Source organism: Notamacropus eugenii, chromosome 3 (assembly GCF_028372415.1).
Source record: "Notamacropus eugenii isolate mMacEug1 chromosome 3, mMacEug1.pri_v2, whole genome shotgun sequence".
Classification (NCBI taxonomy): domain Eukaryota; kingdom Metazoa; phylum Chordata; class Mammalia; order Diprotodontia; family Macropodidae; genus Notamacropus; species Notamacropus eugenii.
The window spans coordinates 328,829,520-328,849,132 of NC_092874.1; the positions used below are offsets into that span (position 1 = coordinate 328,829,520).

The window sequence follows — 19,613 nt, forward strand, 5'->3', positions numbered from 1 at the left end:
CATACATGTATTTAAATACTTCAATAATATATGTGTTCATCTATCAGCTGGGGTGTAGAAAATAAAAGAATAAGATGTAGTGATTATTTGAACAGTCTGATTAGCTGGTTCTTTTATATACTGTATATGACGTGGTACCAAGTTTAAGGGGTATTGTAATAGTATAGATTACTTACTTGTGTATGTCAGAAACTATATCTTGGGAGAGAGAAATGGAAGCCTTTCTTTTTTATGTTTAGAAGTGTACATTACTAGCACTTTCCTAGATATACAGGACATTACTGAGAGAAGTAATTTCTCTCATATCTGACAGCCATACATACTAGATTTCATTCCATTAATTCCTTTGGACTGTCTACAGACTCTATATACTCTTCTTTTGGATTGAAATTTTATGCTAGTAATTCCTCAAATGTACAGATTTTATTTACTTTTGAGGTTTTGTTTGAAATTATCTTTAAATTCCAGGTCTATGTTTTTGACTAGACTGAGAAACAAGTAGTTTTCTGACTACACAGAGGAAAAGCCAGCTCCTCCTAGTGGAACTTTTCATAAAGGCTCATAATAGGCAAAAGAAAGTAATTGCTTTTGGAGGAAGAAAATATAATTAGCATACATTTTCTTTTAACCACTTCACTCATATAAGGAAAAGAAAATTTGTGGAATTCAGAAACATTTTCTCCAAGAACCAAAAATATATATGTAAAAACATTTTTAAGTCTAATGTTTCTGCAATTTAAGAATGATCACTATGAAGATTTTAGAGGGGAACAGAGATGTTTTCAGACTGACAGATAGTTAAATATTTAGTAGTTTGCCTTTATACATAAGATACTCCTTCTAGGTTCTAAATAAATTTTAGCCTTTTACTAAAGAGATCACTGACATTTTTTTTTTGTTTTACATGTGACTAATCGATTAAATTTATTTTAAGGATAAGTATTTAGCTCTTCCTAGTTTTAGTCTTACATAATCAGTGTATTTTGTAGTATTTTTTTCATAAATCGGCATGTGGCACTTTATTCTATGTAGGGGGCGGCTTGAATGGATTGATACCAAAAGGGTATACAGAAAAGTTCTCTTTGCAAGGTTACTGCTTCAGATGGATGAATGAGCCATATTTGGTATGTTTAGGCTCAATTCTTATGTTGTCTGACTGGGAGATGTCAGAGACAAAAGGAAACCAAACTTCAAATACAGTGTACCTGGCAGGCTTCCAAATATGATTTACACTAGTGTTTAAGGGAGATTGTAGTCTACAGTTAATCTCTGTTGTTAAATGGTGACAGTCTTTAGCTAGCCTTAAAAGTTCATAGCTATGATGAGTTCATTTAGTGTTTCTAAGATTCTTTGTCTGCTTTTCAGTGGTTTGCCTTGTGACATTTATTGTAATTATCCTGTACTCATTATCTCATTGACCTTAGAAGTGTGATGAATGGAAAGGGTACTGGACTTACAGTCAGGAGAGACTTTTGTTTGACTACTTCTTCTAACATTAGTTAGCCACAAAAGACCCTAGACAAATCATTTTACCATTTAGATTGTAATAAACTCTTCAAAGCATGAATTTTAAAAAGAGTCTTGGGTACTTGCTACTTAAGTTTTCAGTGCCACAACCATTGTGTTATGTAGTGTTGGGGGAATACAGTAAGACACAGCTTGGGTTCATATAATCGTAAGAGTTAGAGCTGGGAGAGACTTTAGAAGTCCTCAAGTCTAATCCCTTCATTTTATAGATGAGGAAATTGAAGCCCCAAAAGGTTAAATGACTTACCCAGGGTCATAAAGCTGGAGGTATGTGAGGTAGGATTCAAATTCAAGTCTTCCTGACCTAAGGTTCAATGCTCTATCCACCAACCCTTATTGCTTCTTAATAATGTAGATAAGACATGCAGATGTGGGAGTGGGGGTCCATACTACCACAGTTAAACCCAGAAATCCCAGACTTCTTGATTAAATCAGTTACTCAGAGGTGTAAAGGCATTCACTTAGTCAACTTGTATTTATTAGGCAAACAACAAACATTTATTAATTATTTACTATGTGCTTGGCACTGTGCTAAATCGTAGGAATACATAGGAAAGAGATAGTCCCTGCTCTGTAGGAGCTCACAATTTAATAGAGAAGATAGCATGCAAAACAGTTATGTAAAAAGAAGCTATATATGGGACAAATAGGAAATAGTCAAGAGAGGGAAGGTGCTAAAATTAAAAGGAATCGGGAAAGACTTCCTTTAGAAGGTGAGATTTTTAGTTGGGAAGCCAATAGGCAGAGATGAGGAGAAAGAGCATTCCAGACATGGGGGACAATTCCTGTGAAATTTCCTGAAGTCAGGAGATACAAAGTGTTTTGTTCTAGGAATATCAACCAGGTAAGTTTCACTGGATCCAAGAAGGGAGTGGATCTAGTGAGGAAGGAATGAGGTTAAGATGTAAGACTTGAAATGTGAGTGTGTGTGTGTGTGTGTGTGTGTGTGTGTGTGTGTGTGTGTGTGTGTGTGTGTGTGTGTGTAGGAAGTAGGTTGTGAAGTAGGTTATGTTTAGGACATTGAGACATTGAATGCCAAATAGAAGTGTTTATATTTCATCCTAGAGGTAATGGGGAACCACTGTCTATTTATTGAGCAGTAGAATACTGCTATCAAAGTCAATTACTATAGTAATATATATGTCTTGTATACCTAATCCATTCCACTCATCCACCACTCTATTTCTTCCCAATTGACAATATTATAATGGGGTAAGGGATTCAAGAAGAGGTCAGTGTATTTGGTTTACGATGGGGTCAAGATGGGGAAAGGAGGAAAATGTGACTAGTTCAGGCCTGGGAGAAAATTGAGAGGTTTAGGGGCTGGATGACATGGTGTAGATGAAGAGTAGGATTTCATAAGGAAAAGTAGAGAGATAGGTGGAAAGCCAGTAAATTGTGATCATCTAAGGCAGAGGTTCCCAAACTTATTTGGTCTACTGCTCCCTTTTCAAAAAAATAATAGTGACCCCCTGGAAATCTACTTTTTTTAATTCTTTAACTTTTTTTATTTTTTCATTTAAAAAAACATAATTTTTTGAAAAACTTGTTATCTTTAATAATTTAGTAAGTTTTTTTCTGCATTAAAATATTGATGACACAATATTATATCATGTAACCGTATAGTATCATATTGTAAACAAGTCATTACACAGATATTCCTGCTGATGCATGCTGAACTTCCTGACAATGCGTGACATGCTCACCTATCAACACTTGCTTGTTAAGACTTGTCAGCAGACTTGACCATTTAGTTATAGGTTATAACTTGCATTTTGTGTATTTATTTGGAAAATAATGTAATCCCAATGAATTTAACTATTACACAACAGATGAAACATGTACAAACAGTTTTTCAAAATTCTCTTCTCTTCTTTCCTTATGCTTCCACTGACCCTTTATTTTTATTCAATGTATCCCAGTTCAACCTGAGACTATTTCCAACTGTGTCATTTCAGCACCCTCCAGGGCGTGATATCACCCACTTTGAGAACCTATGATCTAAAGAAATTTAGGGATCGTGAACATGGAAGTGGTACATTTGTGGATGTTGGTCAAATGAAAGGGATAGCTATCTGTATGTGGCTGAAGTGAGATGGAGCAGGAGGATGAGTAGGTTGAGGAACTTGGAGGTCAGCATATTCAAGGGAGAATCAGTATTTATGTTGAAGTCCTTTAGTTTGAGATGAGGAGTCAAAGAGAGAACAGAAAGATTATGAGCCAGGTACTGAACTCTTTGAGGAAGGTAGGCAGGTGTTTTGGAGTCAGCCAATAAAGGTTTACTGCCTATAATGTGTCAGGCTCTGAATTAAGTTCTGAGGATACAAAAAGAGGCAGAACTCAGTTCTTGACCTAAAGGAGCTCACCTCTTCTACCAGGAATTTAATTGGGTAGTTAAGTGGCCTATTCACTGAATGGGCACTACTTTACTCTGAGTACCTGAAAAGACCTTGGCCTAAAAGGGTCAGGGTCTCCCAGTGCATCCTGGGCCATCTCCAGTCATCCTGATGAATATCTAGTCACTGGATTCAGATGGCTGTGGAGGAGAAGTGAGGCTGGTGACCTGCACAGCCCTCCCTCACTCAAAACAAAGTCAGCTACAAGTCTTGTCATCATTTCTCTGATGGCGTGGTCCTCTCTGAAAACAGAGGACAAACACAACAAAGCAAGTGATTACTTTGCACTAGGGCTCTATGCTACCCATTGGCTAACCATGTGAAGAATACTCAGATTATTGATAAGAAGAAGAAAGCACAAATTCAAAGGCTCTGAGGCTCAGCTTATACGTGTGAGGTTACCAGAGATGACAAAAGCTGATAACAGCAGTTGTTGGAGGGTCTGTGGGAAGAAAAGCAACACTAACACACTGCTGGTGGAGCTGTGAATTAATCCAACCTTTTTGAAAAAAGTCACTAAATTGTGCATATTCTTTGTTCAGATACCACTACTAGGTATGTCCCTTCAGAGAAATCACAGAAGAGAGAAGTATACGTCAAATTTGAGTCACTGAATTGTGCCGATCCAGCTTCTTCAGCTGTAAAATGGCATAGTAATAGCGTTTGCCTCCCAAACTGTGGTATCAAACGAGATGATCTGCGTAAAGTGCTCAGCATGTGTGGCGTATGGCAGGTGCTATGTGAAAATTATCTGCTGTTCCTGTTTTTGTTTGTTTGACCTGTACCATGTGAAGCAAATGAATCTATGAAAATATTCAAGTTGTATTTTTATGTAGCAAAAAAATTGAAAATAGAGTTAGGGCATATTATTTGTGAAATGCCTAGACATACATGAATGTAGTAGAATATTGTACTCTTAAGAAATGATGAATATTAAGAATTCAGAGAAACCTAGGAAAATTTATGAACTAACGAGTAATGTAATGAGTAGAACGAAGAGAACAACTTACTCGTTGTCCGGTATGTGTATTTCCCTAAGGACATTTGACCATTTGCACCAAAATTATAATCAAACGATTTTGCGTTTGCTGCAGCATTTGTTTAAAGATAAGACAGGGTCTCACACACACACAAATTGCACAAGATGGTGTTAATTATTACCATTTCAATAGTATTGACTTCTCTTGTATATTATTTAAAAAATACAGCCTGAAGCAAATTTCTAAATTTCTGTAGCTGGAAAGCACTTCTCAGGGACATAACCAAAGTTTGAAAAAGCAAGTAGAATCTGTTTTCATTTACTTATTTAAAATATGATTTCATTTTCAAGTTGAGTACATATAGTTATTTTTTCACCAAAGTTATGTAGAATACTTTGAAATCCCATTTTAAATTTAGTATCTTTCTCTTTTTTTAGAGAGGAGAGAGGAGGATAAGCTAAGATTGGACTCATTCTTGAAAAATGTATTTATTTTTCTTGTCCTTTTTCTTATTTTGATTTGAGAGTAGAGGGTAAGGTGTTAAGAGAGAGAAACCAGAATGGCTAAAGGAAGTAGTGAATTTATCTTGAAGAACAGAAGAATTTAGGAGGGATCTGATAGATGACTTCCAGTATTAGAAAGGCTGTCATGTGGAAGAAACATTGGATTTCTCATGCTTGATCCTGAAGGGAAAAAGCAATTGATAGAATTTCAAGAGAGGCAGATAAAAGCTTGATGTAGACAAACAATTTCTAATAATTAGATCTATCCAAAATTGGAATAGGAGATAATGGGTTACAATTTAATGGAAGTCTTCATGTGAAGGCTAGATAGTATAGAAGAGATTGGATTAGATGGTCTAGACCAGGGCTTCTTAACTTTTTCCACTCGTGACCCCTTCAGCACTTCTAACTCTGAGCATCTTTGGATTAAAAGTGATTTTTGTGCTACACCTAGACTTTGTATTTAACTTCAGTTATTTGAGAAAAACCTTTGGTAGAAATTTTCACATCTATTACTGAGATACTTTACTTTTTTTCTCTTTTTTCTTTCTGGGCACTCTGATTGTCAGCGAGTAATCTGTTTAATTATTGCTTTGTGTTAACATCTTACTTCTAATCTCTCTCTTGTTGCAGAGATAGTTGAGAGAAGGATAGTCCTAGCAGCTAGATGGCTCTGTGAATAGAGCACTGGGTCTGGAGTTGGGAAGATGTGAGTTTAAATCTGGTCTTGGATACCTACTAGCTGTGTGACCCTGGGTATATCACTTAACCTCACTTGGCTGTATCCAGTGGAGAAGAAAATAGCAAACTGGTCCTGTATCTTTGCCAAGAAAACCCCATGGACAATATTAGCATGCTATGATCCATGGGGTCACAAGAAGTCAGACACGACTGAACAATGGTAGTCTTAGTTAAGAAATATGTCTAAGTCTAAGAAATGCATCACGGAACCTCAGAAGGTCTCAGTTTTATCATCTGTACAATTAGGGAATTGGATTGTATCTTTTTCATTCTGTGATGTATGCAATTTTTTGATTTTCAGTGACTTTAGAATTACTGAATTTAGAACTAAATTAGAAGCCTTTGCTTCCCTTCAATAAGTACACATAATTTGTTTGACTGTTTTACCCAACTATATCCTATTCTTATGAATGATTTTAGTTCAAGGATATAAAGTGTAGTATATTTAATTAATGAAGTAGGTAATATGATTTTGCATATCTTTTTATTTTATCTTTTATATTATATTAAGGAAAAAGGTGGAATAAGTAATTTCATTGTATAGTGATTAGTAAAGAAGTGAGGGTTGTTTTTTTAAATGCCCCAACACTTCCAATGGTAAACATAAAAACTCCAGAAAATATATTTTTTCTTATAGGCTATTTTAAGCTTCAATAATGAAAATGGATAAGGTTATTTTTTTTTTTTACTTTAAATTTAGACTATTCAGTCTTAAAAAGAATACATAATCAGCTGTGATTTTCACACAGCATTACTATGTACATATGGTGATACATTGTAGCATATCAGTCCACTGCTGTTATGCTTCTACTTGTGATGAAAATTTTGCATGGTAAATAATCAGATCTCTAGTTGGGAAACATTCTGAAGCAATTTAATCATTATTCTACCATGAATTTTTTTTTTTTTGCTTTCTTTTTAAGCACAAAAAGTTTACTATCTTGGCCCCTTATAATCTTACCATTAACTGTGCTGTAGGGGCAGGGAGGTGGAAGAATATTTTTGACATGTTCTTGTTTTGCAGATTATGTATTTGCCAACTGTCACCTTTTTTTTCTCTTGAACTGTAGGCAGAACAACATGACTATTTGACACTTTGCCTTTTTTCCCATTTGAGATGGCTCAGGATACACTAGACCTTCCTTTGAACTTTGAGTTTTGGCTGAATAAGGCTGTTGCATGGGGTCAGGCTTCTACTTTGGAATCCCAGCAAGATGTCTGCCTTCACCTGCCTCAATTACAGAAGTTCCTGCAGCAGATTTATGAAACCTTGAAACATATGGTAAGTAGCTTACTGGAAGAATAAAATGTTTTGAAGACAGCTTCAGAAACAATCTGTACCCCAGATTTCAGCAAGTCAGAAAGCTAATGGTAGCAAAGAGGCTTGTGGTATTGACCTAATGTATTACTAGATCACAGAGGCAAATTGGGGAAACAGCTACAGGTAATGCAAACAAGAATGTGTTTCCTGAGTCCCTGATTTATTGGTAAAGAAGTCTTTTTTTTTTCCTTGATTGGTTATATTGTCACATGAGACTTCCTGACCAATCCAGTAGGCTTAAAAAACCCATGTCTTTAAAGTAAACAAGAATTTGATCCTGGTTGTCAGGTCATAAATTGGATTATTTAAAGGTATTTCTATGTTATATTGTGACTGATCCCTTAAATCTTGGAAGAGCTTGCTGACATGCAAACTTTACTCTGTACTGTAGCAACTTTAAGCTGAAAAATCACCATACTCAGATCACTGAGAAGCATTATAAATACTATATAAATATTTTTACTGGTATGTAATTTTTTGGATAATTATTTTCAGGCCAGTTCAGATGTTGTAATTTTACTTTTGATATAAAATCTTTTCATTTGTGGAAATTATTTCAGTATAAAATTATTTTATACAAATATAGTTTCATGACTTAATACTGTGCTTTAAAAATTACAAAAACAATGTCATTTATAAAACACTTGTCTTTCAAGTTAAATTTTATAAGCAGAACTAAAAGCTTTGCTTGTGAAATTTTTATAAAAATCAGGCAATTTGGATATTTTAATATATCTTCATGGTGATAAATTTATGTGTGTTTTAGAAATCTTTATACAAAGATATATTTTCCACAATTATCTAATACATTTTGATTGTTTTATATCATTTTGTTGTACCAAAGCTGTGAAACTTGATTTTAATTGGACTTTCTGTGCACAGCCTAAAAAGTCTAAGGTCGTCCTTGAATGTGAGACAAATGTTTGGAATATATTGCAATAGGAAATGATTATTGTTTCAGTTACTTATATGTTGTCTTAATTCTGTCCCATTTAAAAATTTCTACGTTTATTATATAACAGTAAACATATGGAAATGGGAAAACAGACCAATTACAAAACAATCTATAGAATTTATTCTACCTCTTTTATTGTTTAAAAAAAATTTCTATTTGACCCCTTTTCCGCTCCTCTTATGTACCCTCTCTTTTCCTCCTCTTCTGAAACCTTAAGATTATAATTATGATATCATTTGGCATACAATGAGCACAAGCAGTAACAGACAGAAATATTTACTATGCCTTGGGTGCTATTAGATCTTTCACAAATTTCAGCACAAAACTAAGGCATGGGATTATCTAATTATATATTATCAAATGGAATCTCATTGTATGTTACTATTGTGAAATCCTTGTTATCTTCAAATCATGTAACTTCTCATGTTCTAAGAATGAGGAAAATGAAATTGACTTAATTCATCTTAAGGAAATATGTATCTTGGTTTTAGATGACCTATTTAAGGGATGACATTGGAATAGTTGCCTGAGTCTTGCTTTGATTAACTACCCAAAGTTCCTCAATTATGTATTATTTTCTACTTTTCTAAAAGAGCTAACTAAAATTTAAAGCTCTTGTGGATATCATTTTAGTCTGTCTGAGGTATATGTTTTTAACGGACATGTAACATTCTCTTTATAGGATTTTCCTGTGGCTATTCAGAGATTTCCCTTAATTGGTCAGTTGCTGGGAAGGCTTTGTTGGAATCCTTTTGTCACAGGCTATGGTAAGACTTTAGAGAGTTATCCTTCTGGAACAAGTTTTCAATGAATTTATTTCTACCAAATAACAGATTACTAAATATCTTTCTGAATTTTTACATTGTTAATCAAAATTTAGTGGAATTTCCCTTGTTAAGCTTCTTCACATTTTTTTTTCAAAATATAACTTAAAATGTGAATTGCTCTGGCCGAAAAATATCCTTTATTGTTTTCCATGTAATGTTTCGGCATAGGAAAGAAACCTTTTCTCCTGCATGAGAATGGTAGAACCTATACTACCCCTATTTACCCAGCTTAAGGATGGGCATTGTTATATCTAATGCTGCAATAAATATTTTGTGACTATAATGATCATATAGTTATTTCTTTGTTCCTCTTTCTACCCTGTTTAGGATCATATAATCAAGTTGAAAGGGAACTCAGAGGAGAACTAACTAGTCCAGAATCCTCATTTTACAGCAGAGGAAACTCTACCCTAAAAACTGACTTGCAAGGGTCATACCCACATTTTCTGAGTTCAGATCCAGCACTTAGTCCATCTACCTTGAGGCCTCATGTTTCATTAAATTATCATGTTTAAATTTTGAAATCCTTACATATCATAGCATATAAACATGAGTTTTCCCTCCAGTCCCACCTCAATTCTTAATTTTTTTATTTTTCATTTTTAACACAGTTCATATCACATAAAACAATTACAATCTTTGGTCAGGTGATATTTCTTTTGAAGCATTTACAATATAGACCACAAACGAATTTTTTTTTTAATATTATCCAACTGAGACACAAATAATATCTATGTATGCTAACTTCATAAACAGTTGACCTAATTGTCTCCACACTCTTATTAAGAATTAGAGTATCCTAACTTACTGTTGTTGGTCTAAAGTCCTAAGCCTAATAGCTTAATTTTAGACTTGACCTCAGATGTTCCCCTACCAACAATCTATAATTCATCTAGTATTAAACTTATAAACCTTTTGACTATAGGAAATTGCCACTAAGAGTAGGGACATTGCAGGGAAAAAAGTACCTCCCTAACTTCATATCAGTTCCAGGCAGGAGTAGATTATCAACTTGCACTCAGTGAGGCTTAGAGTCTGCCAAGTGTCAGTGGGAAAATTGAGTCAGGAGAATCCTACCTCAGCCCAGGCTGAACAGCTGCTCTCCCACCCTTCCCATGAGGTCACCTTTTTCAGTTCCTACCAGCATCTCTGGGATCATGGATTGGAGGCTCAGACCTTCTTTCTTGCTATCCATACCTGGAGTTAGACTCAGAAGAACAGTCACTTAGTAGTCCTATAGCATCTTAAAATAGCAAGTTCTAATGACCAGGTTTCAGATATGACTATAATTTTACATTGGCTAAGCAACATCTTTTGAGGCAAGTGTTAAGTGGCTTATATGCCTTTCTATACCTCTTCTAGTTCCTGCTTAAATAACAATCATAAAATCAAATTTACCATTAAAACTTTAACTTTTTCATCAATGCCAAATTTTACCAGAAGTTTTCTGCCTCTAGATTTAGACTAAAATTCATTTCATCAATCTAAAGATGTCTCTGATTTAGTCTCAGTAATTAATTCAGTCAATTGTTTTAATACTAATTGCTTTCACATCACTTTGTAACATGTCAAGTTTTTCTCCCCATCTCTCCCCTCCCCCAACCCCCTAATTCTTTGCATTCTGGTTACCCTTTCCCTCAATATGCCTTCCCTTCTATCACACCCCACACTTCCCTTATCCCTATCTTCTCTCTTTTCTTGTAGGGCAAGATAAATTTCTATACCCCATTACCTGTGTTTCTTATTTCCCAGTTATATGCAATAATAATTCTCAACATTCATTTCTAATACTTTGAATTCCACCTTCTTTCCCTCCTTCCCTCCCTACCCATCCCCACTGAGAAGGCAAGCAATTCAATACAGACTAAATATATGTCATTTTGCAGAAGACTTCCATAATAATCATGTTGTGTAATACTAACTATATTGCCCTCTATCCTACTCTATCCCCGCTTATTTTTTTATTCCCTCATTTGACCTTGTCCCTTACCAAAAGTGTTTACTTCTAGTTATTCCCTTCTCCAATTTGCCCTCCCTTCTATCATTCCCCTCACCCTACTTGTTGCTTCCTCCCCTACTTTCCTCCAGTATAAGATAGATTTTCATACCAAATTTAGTGAGCATGTTATTCCCTCCTTAAGCCATATATGGAAAGAGTAGCTTCACTTTTCCCCTCTCCTCTTCTCCTTTTTCTCCTCCATTGAACAAGATTTTTCTTTATCTCTTTGATGAGTTATAGCCTGCCCCATTCCATTTCTCCCTTTCTCCTCCCAGTATTTTCTTCCCTCACCCCTTAATTTTTATTTTATATATATTTTTTGTGGATATCATTTCTTCTGATTGAACACAGCCTGTATTCTCTGTCTGTATGTGTGTGTGTGCATGTGTGTGTGTGTGTGTGTGTGTGTGTGTGTGTGTGTGTGTGTATATACAATCCCTCCACCTACCCAAATACTGAGAAAAGTCTCAGGAGTTATAAATATTTTCTTTTCATGTAGGAATGTAAACAATTCAGCTTTAGAAAGTCTTTTATGATTTCTCTTTCCTGTTTACGTTTTCAAGCTTCTCTTGATTCTTGTGTTTGAAAGTCAAATTTTCTATGCATTCTGGTCTTTTCAACATGAATGCTTGAAAGTCCTTTATATCATTGAATGACCATTTGTTCCCTTGAAGTATTATACTCAGTTTTGCTGGGTAGGTGATTCTTGGTTTAATACCAGTTCCTTTGACTTCTGGAATATCCTATTATAAGCCCTTGAATCCCTTAATGTTGAAGCTGACAGATCCTGTGTTATCCTGATTGTATTTCCACAATACTCAAATTGTTTCTTTCTAGCTGTTTGCAGTATTTTCTCCTTGACCTTGGAACTCTGAAATTTGGCCACAATATTCCTAGGAGTTTCCAATAGATTCTTTAAATATTTATTTTGCCCTCCGGTTATAAAATGTCAGGACAGTTTTCTTTGATAATTTCATGGAAGATAATGTCTAGGCTCTTTTTTGATCATGGCTTTCAGGTAGTCCCATAATTTTTATATTGTTTCTCCTGGATCTATTTTCCAGGTCATTTGTTTTTCCAGTGGGATTTTTCACATTATCTTCTATGTTTTCAAACTTTTGGTTTTGTTTTCTAACTGCTTGGTTTCTCCCAGTCATTCATTTCCCTGAACTCAATTCTCTCTTTCAGAGAACTTTGTTCAGTGAGCTTTTGAACCTTCTCCTCCATTTAGCTAATTCTGCTTTTCAGTGCCTCTTTTTCCAATTGAGTTAGCCTCTTTTTAAAAGTGTTATTTTCCTCAGCATTTTTTTGGTTCTCCTTTAGCAGGCTCCTAACTCGCTTTTCAAGCTCTTCTATTGCCTGAGGCCAGTTTAAGTTCGCTTTGGAGGCCCTGGAGGCAGGGGTCTTAACTTCCTGTGACAGTAAGCCTTGTTCTTCCTCATCTGAAAGGATGAGAAGAGACACCTGTTCACCAAGAAAGTAACCTTCTATGGTCTTATTTTTTTTCCCTTTTTTGGGCATTTTCCCAGCCAGTTGACTTCTGAATCCTTTGTTGAGATTAGACTCAGCTGCTGGGTTCCCCTGGGCTTTGGCTGGGGGCAGGGCTTTAAACTGAGCTGCCTGAACAATGGACCCAGGTTGCTTCCCAGCCTCCATAGCTGCCTTCAATCTGCTGCAGAGGCCTCTGCTGTCACGTGGGGCTATTGCTGAAGAAACCCAGGTCCCTCTTGCCCAGCTGAGAAAGCCCTCCCCCACTGACCTTTGGCGCTTTCTTTGTTGCTTGTGGATTGAGGTATCTGGGACCCTGCCTGCTAGGAGCTCTTATCTTACAATACAGGAAAGTGGGGGAGAAGGGGATAAGCAGGGTGGGGGGGACGATGGAAGGGAGGGCAGTGGGAGGAGGGAACAATTTGAAGTCAACACTCTTAGGGAGGGATAGGATCAAAAGAGAATAGAAGCAATGGGGGCAGGATAGGATGGAGGGAAATATAGTTAGTCTTACATGACTATTATGGAAGTCATTTGTAAAACTACACAGATAATTGTATTGCTTGCCTTCCCAAAGAATGGGTGGGGAGGGAGGGATGAAGAGAAGTTGGAACTCAAAGTTTTAGGAACAACTGTCAAGTATTGTTCTTGCAACTAGGAAATAAATACAGGTAATGGGATATAGAAAGTTATCTTGCTCTAGAGGACAAAAGAGAAGATGGGGATAAGGGAAGGGAGGGATGTTAGAAGAGAGGGCAGATTGGTGATAGGGGCAATTAGAATGCTCGGTGTTTTGGGGGGAGGGGAGAAATGGGGAGAAAATTTGGAACCCAAAATTTTGTGGAAATGAATATTGAAAAATTAAATAAATAAATTTTTTAAAAAACACCATATTCAATTATGAAGAAATCAACACAATTATTGAGGTAGGACTTATTCTTTTTCTGTCCTTCATCAGTGATCATTACCATGACAGGCCACTCCTGGCTAGCAGTAGGAAGGGATAAAACTTTTTGTAGCTCTAGCATCGATGTGTTACAGTGTAGACCAAGGGAAAAGAAATAAACTGTTTGTGTATACAAACATCCTTTCTCTCCTGGCAAAAATAAATAAATAAATAAATATGCCAACTAGCTCATCTTTTCCTACACCACAGCAGTCTTCCAACTCACTTACATCGTATCTGAGAGATTATCTGTGAAAGTTTTTTCCCAGTTTTCTGCATCCTTTCTATTCTTGGCAACATAAATTTTATTTATAAAAGAAAATTTTAGAATAGAATAATTGAAATTATGCATTTTGCAACTTCAAAAGTGCTCTCACCTTATAATATATTTTAAGGTCTGATACCGCTGAATCTACTTCTTTTACATCTTTTTTCTCTGTTTTCTTTGAAGTTCCTGATCTTTTGTTCTTCCAAATAAACTTTGTAATTATTTTTTCTATCTCAGTAAGATAATTTTTTTAATAACTTAATTGGGATGATATTGAATAAATAGGTAAAATTGTCATTTTAAAAATTATATTGGCTTTACCTTTCCATGAACAATAAATATTACTTCAGTTATTTAGCTATGATTTTATTTGTTTAAAAAGTATTTTATGTTTATGTACATTTCATTCCCCCATCTCTTTTGGAAGATAAATGCTCAAGTATTTTATACTTGCACTATGGAATAATATTGGTGACAGTGTAGTTTCTCTATTTTTCTTTTTTGATTGAAATTATTTTAACTTTAACTTTAAGATCATGATTACTCTCTGTTTCTTTTACATAATAAATTTCTACTCCTGTCCTTTATTTTATCTTTGTGGGTATATCTCTCATTTTTATAATGTTTCCTAAAAGCAACATATTGTTGAATTCAAATTTTAATCTAATATCCATTTCCATTTTATGGATAAATTAATTCCATTTATATTCTGGCACAGTTACTTGTATTTTCCTTTTTTCTATTTTTCCTCACTGTCCTCATCCTCTTTACCCTATTCCTCCTCACCCCTCTGCTTTACTTCAACTCGCTACAGTGCCCTTTTATTTCTTTACCCACCTATCCCTCAGAGAGTCCCTCCTTTATCCTTTCCCCCCTACACTACTCCCTTCCCCCCCCCCCCCCCCCGTACGTATGTATATATTGTTCCCTCTTTAATCTATTCAAGATTAGAATAAGGTTCCATCACTACCTGACTTCCCCCTACTAGCTTCTTCTATATCAATTCTTCCTTTTATGTCTCATTTGTATGAGATGACTCCTTTTTATCTTTTCCTACACAGTTTTATTTTTTTAATTTCATTCATTTATTTTTAGATTATGACATTCATTTCCACAAAATTTTGAGTTCCAATTTTTCTCCCCATCTCTCACCTTCCCCCACCCTATAACACCTTGCATTCTGATTACCCTTTCCCTCAATGTGCCCTCCCTTCTATGACACCCCACCCTTCCCTTATCCCCATCTTCTCTCTTTTCTTGTAGGGCAAGATAGATGTCTATAATCCATTACCTGTATTTCTTATTTCCCAGTTATATGCAAAAACAATTCTCAGCATTTGCTTCTTACACTTTGAATTCCAACTTCACTCCCTTCCCTCCTCTCCACCCATTTCCTCTGAGAAGGCAAACAATTCAATACAGGCTATATATGTGTCATTTTGCAAAAGACTTCCATAATAGTCATGTTGTATGAGACTAGCTATATTGCCCTTCATCCTACCCTGTCCCCCACTTTTTTTCTGTTCTCTCATTTGACCTTGTCCCTTCCTAAAAATGTTTACTTCTAGATACTCCCTTCTCCCATTTGTTCTCCCTTCTATCATCCCCCTCACCCTACTTTCCTGTAGTGTAAGATAGATTTTCATACCAAATTGAGTGAGCATGTTATTCCTTCCTTAAGCCATGTGCAAAGGGCGTAAGCTTCACTTTTCCCCCTCTCACCTCCTTCCTTTTCTCCTCCATTGAAAATGATTTTTCTTATCTCTTTTATGAGTGATAATTTGCCTCATTCCCTTTCTCCCTTTCTCCTTCCAATATATTCCTCTCTCACCCCTTAATTTTATTTTTTCATAGATATCATCCCATCTCATTCAACTCAACCTTCGCACTGTGTGTGTGTGTGTGTGTGTGTGTGTGTGTGTGTGTGTGTCCAATCCCTCCACCTACCCAAATACTGAGAAAAGTCTCAAGAGTTACAAATATTGTCTTTCCATGTAGGAATGTAAACAGTTCAGCTTTAGAAAGTCCTTTATGATTTCTCTTTCCTGCTTACCTTTTCATGTTTCTCTTGATTCTTGTGTTTGAAAGTCACATTTTCTCTTCAGTTCTGGTCTTTTCATCAAGAGTGCTTGAAAGTCCTCTATATCATTGAATGACCATTTTTTTCCCTTGAAGTATTATACTCAGTTTTACAAGGTAGGTGATTCTTGGTTTTAATCACAGTACTTTGACTTCTAGAATATCCTATTCCAAGCCCTTCAATCCCTTAATGGAGAAGCTGCCAGATCCTGTGTTATCCTGATTGTATTTCCACAATACTTGAATTGTTTCTTTCTAACTGCTTGCAATATTTTCTCCTTGACCTGAGGACTCTGAAATTTGGCCACAATATTCCTAGGAGTTTCTCTTTTAGGGTCTCTTTCAGGAGGTGATTGGTGGATTCTTTCAATATTTGTTTATCAGGGCAGTTTTTCTTGGTAATTTCATTAAAGATAATGTCTAGGCTCTTTTTTTGATTATAGCTTTCAGATAGTCCTATAATTTTTAAATTATCTCTCCTAGATCTATTTTCCAGGCCAGTTGTTTTCCCAATGAGCTATTTCACATTGTCTTCTATTTTTTCATTCATTTGGTTTTGTTTTGTAATTTTTTGGTTTATCATATAATCATTAGTTTTCCTCAGCTCCATTCTCATTTTTAAGGAACTGTTTTATTCAGTAAGCTTTTAAACCTCCTTTTCCATTTGGCTAATTCTGCTTTTTAAAGCCTTCTTCTCATTAGCTTTTTGGACCTTTTATCCCAATTGGGTTAGCTTATTTTTAAAGGTGTTATTTTCTTCAGCATTTTTTTGGGTCTCCTTTAGCAAGCTATTGACTCCCTTTTCAAGGTCTTCCGTGGCCTGAGCCCATTGCATATTCATTTTGGAGGTACTGGATTTAGAAGCCTTGTCTCCCTCTGACAGTGTACATTGTTCTTCATCATTTGAAAGGATGGAAGGAAATACCTGTTCACCAAGAAAGTAACCTTCTGTGGTCTTAATTTTTTTCCCTTTTTGGGGCATTTTCCCAGCCCCTTACTTGACTTCTGAATCCTTTGTCAAGAGGAGGGTCCTATTGCTCCTCCTCTTCCCAGGACCATGATTAGGGCTGAGATTCAGATCAGCTGCTCCATTCCCCCAGGGTCTTTAGGTGGGGGCAGGGCCACCACTCAGGGCTGAAGTTCAGAGCAGCTGCTCAATTTCCCCAGAGCAGATCCGAGCAGGCTTCAGGGACAGAATCTCCAGTGGTAGCTCAGGTCCCTCCACCCACAGGAGCCAAAGGTCAGTGAGAGGGTCTTTTCAGCTTGCCTAGAGGGGAGCGGTGTGTCTCCATAACCTAGGCCCCCTCGGGAGGCAGCAGCAGAGGCTGCAGCAGAGAGGGGCTCCCAAAGCAGGCAGGAGCTTGGATCCATTGTTGAAGGTCTCTGCATAAACCCCCTGAGGAAACTGAGCCCTGTGTGGCTGCCCTGCCCCCACCTGAGCACCTGAACTTAATCTCACACTGAATAGCAGCCCTGCCCCCACCCAAAGCCCTGAGACTGGGAAGCAGCATTTGAATCTCAGCCCCCAAGCACTAGCTGGGAGGATGTGGAAGCAAGGTGGGTGTGGAGAGGAAACTCAGAAGTCAAGTAACTGGCTGGGAAAATCCCCAGAAAAGGCAAAAAAATAAGACCATAGAAGGTTACTTTCTTGGTAAACAGATATCTCCTCCCATCCTTTCTGATGAGGAAGAACAATGCTTACCATCTGGCAAAGACATAAAAGTCAAGGCTTCTGTATCCCAAACATGCAAAATTAATATTCAGTGGGCTCAGGCCATGGAAGAGCTCAAAAAGGATTTTGAAAATCAAGTTAGAGAGGTGGAGGAAAAACTGTTAAGGGAAATGAGAAAGATGCAAGAAAAACATGAAAAGCAGGTCAACACCTTGCTAAAGGAGACCCAAAAAAATGCTGAAGAAAAATAGGCTAACTCAATTGGCAAAAGAGGTTCAAAAAGCCAATGAGGAGAAGAATGCTTTCAAAAGCAGAGTTAGCGAAATGGAAAAGGAGGTTCAAAAGCTCACTGAAGAAAATAGTTCTTTCAAAATTAGAATGGAACAGATGGAGGCTAATGACCTTATGAGAAACCAAGAAATCACAAAACAAAACCAAAAGAATGAAAAAATGGAAAATAATGTGAACTATCTCATTGGAAAAACAACTGACCTGGAAAATAGATCCAGGAGAGACAATTTAAAAATTATGAATCCACCTGAAAGCCAAGATCAAAAAAAAAGAGCCTAGACATCATCTTTCATGAAATTATCAAGGAAAACTGCCCTAATATTCTAGAACCAGAGGGCAAAATAAATATTGAAAGAATCCACCGATCACCACCTGAAAAAGATCCAAAAAGAGAAACTCCTAGGAATATTGTGGCCAAATTCCACAATTCCCAGGTCAAGGAGAAAATATTGCAAGCAGCTAGAAAGAAACAATTCAAGTATTGTGGAAATACAATCAGGATAACACAAGATCTAGCAGCTTCTACATTAAGGGATCGAAGGGCTTGGAATATGATATTCCAGAAGTCAAAGGAACTAGGACTAAAACCAAGAATCACCTACCCAGCAAAACTGAGTATATTTCAGGGGAAAAAATGGTATTTCATTGAAATCCAGGACTTTCAAGCATTCTTGATGAAAAGACCAGAGCTGAAAAGAAAATTTGACCTTGAAACACAGGAATGAAGAGAAGCATGAAAAGGTAAACAGCAAAGAGAAGTCATAAGGGACTTACTAAAGTTGAACTGTTTACATTCCTACATGGAAAGACAATATTTGTAACTCTTGAAACTTTTCACTGTCTGGGTAGTTGGTGGGATTACACACACACACACACACACACAAACACACACACACACACACACAGCGCACAGGGTGAATTGAATAGGATGGGATCATATCTTAAAAAAATGAAATTAAGGGGTGAGAGAGAAATATATTGGGAGGAGAAAGGGAGAAATGGAATGAGGCAAATTATCTCTCATAAAAGAGGCAAGCAAAAGACTTTTTAGTGGAGGCAGAAAGAGGGAAGATGACAGAAAAACATGAAGTTTACTCTCATCACATTCGATTAATGGAAGGAATAAAATACACACTCATTTTGGTATGGAAACCTATCTTACAATACAGGAAAGTGGGGGATAAGGGGATAAGCAGGGTGGGGGGGATGATGAAAGGGAGGGCAATGGGAGGAGGGAGCAATTTGAAGTCAACACTCTTGGGGAGGGACAGGATCAAAAGACAGAATAGAAGCAATGGGGGGCAGGATAGGATGGAGGGAAATATACTTAGTCTTACACAACACAACTATTATGGAAGTCATTTGCAAAACTACACAGATATGGCCTGTACTGAATTGCTTGCCTTCCCAAAGGGAATGGGTGGGGAGGGAGGGATGAAGAGAAGTTGGAACTCAAAGTTTTAGGAACAACTGTCAAGTATTGTTCTTGCTACTAGGAAATAAGAAATACAGGTAATGGGGTATAGAAAGTTATCTGGGTCTACAGGACAAAAGAGAAGATGGGGATAAGGGAAGGGAGGGATGTTAGAAGAGAGGGCAGATTGGTGGTAGGGGCAATTA

General features: G+C 36.6%; 1 protein-coding gene across 6 annotated transcripts in view; it reads left to right on the forward strand.

The window, feature by feature from the left end:
• The window catches only part of FANCC (FA complementation group C), a 237,019-nt gene that overhangs the window by 41,030 nt on the left and 176,376 nt on the right, over positions 1-19,613 (forward strand). For 5 of the 6 annotated variants that reach the window (XM_072596926.1, XM_072596922.1, XM_072596928.1 and 2 more), the window contains exons 2-3: positions 7,218-7,429; positions 9,106-9,190. In XM_072596926.1, coding sequence (XP_072453027.1) covers positions 7,265-7,429; positions 9,106-9,190 — 250 coding nt within the window. In that variant the 5' untranslated portion in view covers positions 7,218-7,264. The remainder of the gene's footprint in view (positions 1-7,217; positions 7,430-9,105; positions 9,191-19,613) is intronic. The other variant, XM_072596925.1, reaches the window with a different exon arrangement.